General features: G+C 40.1%; 1 protein-coding gene across 1 annotated transcript in view; it reads left to right on the plus strand.

Moving 5' to 3' along the window:
* LOC107661759 (exportin-6-like) overlaps positions 1 to 1,125 on the plus strand; it is a 27,892-nt gene extending 26,767 nt beyond the window's left edge. The window contains exon 24 of the mRNA XM_016451526.1: positions 602 to 1,125. Coding sequence (XP_016307012.1) covers positions 602 to 703 — 102 coding nt within the window. The 3' untranslated portion in view covers positions 704 to 1,125. The remainder of the gene's footprint in view (positions 1 to 601) is intronic.
* The last annotated feature ends 1,372 nt before the right edge of the window (positions 1,126 to 2,497 follow it).

Here is a 2,497-nt window from a genome sequence, read left to right on the forward strand (position 1 = left end):
ACCTTCATTTAAAAACTGCATGTTGTGTTTACTTGTGTTATCTTTTACTAATATTTAAATTTGTTTGATGATCTGAAACATTAAAGTGTGACAAACATGCAAAAAAATAATAAATCAGGAAGGGGGCCAACACATTTTCACACCACTGTATGTATATATACACATATATACACATACATATACCAGCGGTGGCGAACTCCGGTCCTGGAGAGCCGCAGAATTCAGCTCCAACCCTAATTAAAACTCACCTACCTGTAGCTTTCTAGTAACCCTACAGACCTTGATTATCTTGTTCAGGTGTGTTTGATTAGGGTTGAAGCAAAACTCTGCAGGGCTGCGGTTCTCCAGGACTGACGTTCGCCACCCCTGGTATATACATATGCACACACACACACTTTTTACACAATTATCTTTTTTTTTTCTTTTTTTTTTTTGGAGCAAAATATGACCAGGTTGTTTACTTGCCAGTTTTTTTGTCAGATTCACCTGTGCACAGACTTGTCCCCTTCATCCAGTTTGGATGATGTCATTGGTTTGTGAACCATTTTCATGTTTTAACATGCAAGTCACATTTTGTTTCTGTGTCTTCCACCCTTCGCAGGACCTGCCATCATTTTCTCAGGGAGTGTATCGCATCGTGAATGACCTGCGCTTCTACAGACTGTGCAATGGAAGCCTTCCGCCGGGAACCTTGAAGTTATAGCAGCACATCACACCTGCCGCGCAGCCAAACCACGGCCCGTCCCTACGGACGCGGATCACTGCTTCAGTGGTCATGTCGCCTTTCGTCAGGGGCCAGCCTGAGATCTCAGCGGCGGCGTGTTCTGAGAGCTGCAGGGCTTCGTTCGTCAGCTTCTTTTATGTTATTTCAGCTAGATTGTACACGTTTGCCAATGATCAAGAGGCCAAAGCGGAGGTTCTACAGCTGCTGTCGAGAAACTCGTCCAAAATCAGCTGATGCGATTCAAAAAGCGTTCCGGTTCGGGATCCACCGTTGCGTTCGTTGGAATCGGAGCAGTGCTTTCCCAATTGCTTGTTGTTTTAAAAGGACTGGTGTAACTGAAAGTTATTTTGTTGAAGTGAACAGATGTTGTGGAGTTGAACGAACACATCTCAAGACCGTTTCATGTGGTTTTCTGTATGGGCTGTTGTTGAGTGAAGCGTTACTGGAGTTCTGTATGGTTTTAAAGTGAACGGGTGCGACGTGGAGCACTGAATTTTTCTTTCTCTTAAATTGTCTGGTTTTATTGCCCTCTCCTTATTTCCACGGAGACGAACTCTCACATCTTTTTCATATCATTCCATCCTGATCCAGGACAAGCAATCCTTCAATAAAGTTTTATAATTAAATGCATTCTTATTTTGTTACTTGTATGTTTTATATTTGTTTTTAATATGTGTATTTATATATAATTATGAAATATGCTAGTTATATGGTTGTAATATTTTTTTGTATTAGTCTTGGTTAAATGGTGCAGGTTGTCAAAGGGGTTTTACTGTAAGTATTTGTATACAGTATATTAATTACATTAAGTCAAAATAATGATTTAATACAGATAAACTCTGCGGTTGATTGGTAACTATGGTAACCATTTTCACATGTGTACATGTGCTAGCCTATCAGGGTTATGTTATTCAAGTATTTTTGGAGCAAATGACGGGTGAGCTGGCTGATGACCAGAGACTTTCAGTGTTGCCTTCTCTGAAAATAAATTCAGTAAAAGGTAAGAAATGAACTACATACAGTTGCAGGTTCCTCTTTATTTGAAAAGGGTCTGGCTGCAGCCTTGCACTTGCACTCTCAGACACTTGCGCTTCCGCTAGCGACGTCACTTGCAGTCTTTTTTATTTTGTTCTATTTATTGATTACTTTTTGTTTGAATCTCTCAACATTTTACAACAGTAGCCAGGTGGTGAAGACGAGAAAAAAAAAACTAAATTACGATGTCACTTGCAATCGCCACTTGCACTCTCCGATACCTGCGACGTCACTTGCAGTCGACACAAATCGTGCGTGTTGCCAATGGAGACAAGAAGCTGTGGTGGTGATTAAACAATTAAAACTAATTTTATACTATAACGTACAGGGTCCTGCAAGAAAAAGACAAGACCCGCAAATCCGTGGCTACAGAACAGCAGAATATGAACGCAATGCACAAAGTCTCTCGTTAAGCGTTTTCCTCCTGTAGAAAAACATAAATGCTTAACATGGCGTAATGTATTGATACGTTAAGTGCAATTAAAAGGTCAAATTCGATATATAGTTATTATGAATTTGATATTTTAATAGCATCTTAATACATTAAGCCATGTTAAGTGTTTATGTTTTTCTACAGGAGAAAAACGCTTAACAAGAGACTTTGCGCATCGCGTTCATATTCTGCTGTTCTGTGGCCACGGATTTGCGGGTCTTGTCTTTTTCTTGCAGGACCCTGTAGGTTACGGGTACTAAATTAGTTGTAATCATTAAATCACCACCACAGCGTCTTGTCTCCAC

This window comes from Sinocyclocheilus anshuiensis, unplaced genomic scaffold (genome assembly GCF_001515605.1).
Source record: "Sinocyclocheilus anshuiensis isolate Anshui unplaced genomic scaffold, SAMN03320099.WGS_v1.1 scaffold207, whole genome shotgun sequence".
Lineage (NCBI taxonomy): Eukaryota > Metazoa > Chordata > Actinopteri > Cypriniformes > Cyprinidae > Sinocyclocheilus > Sinocyclocheilus anshuiensis.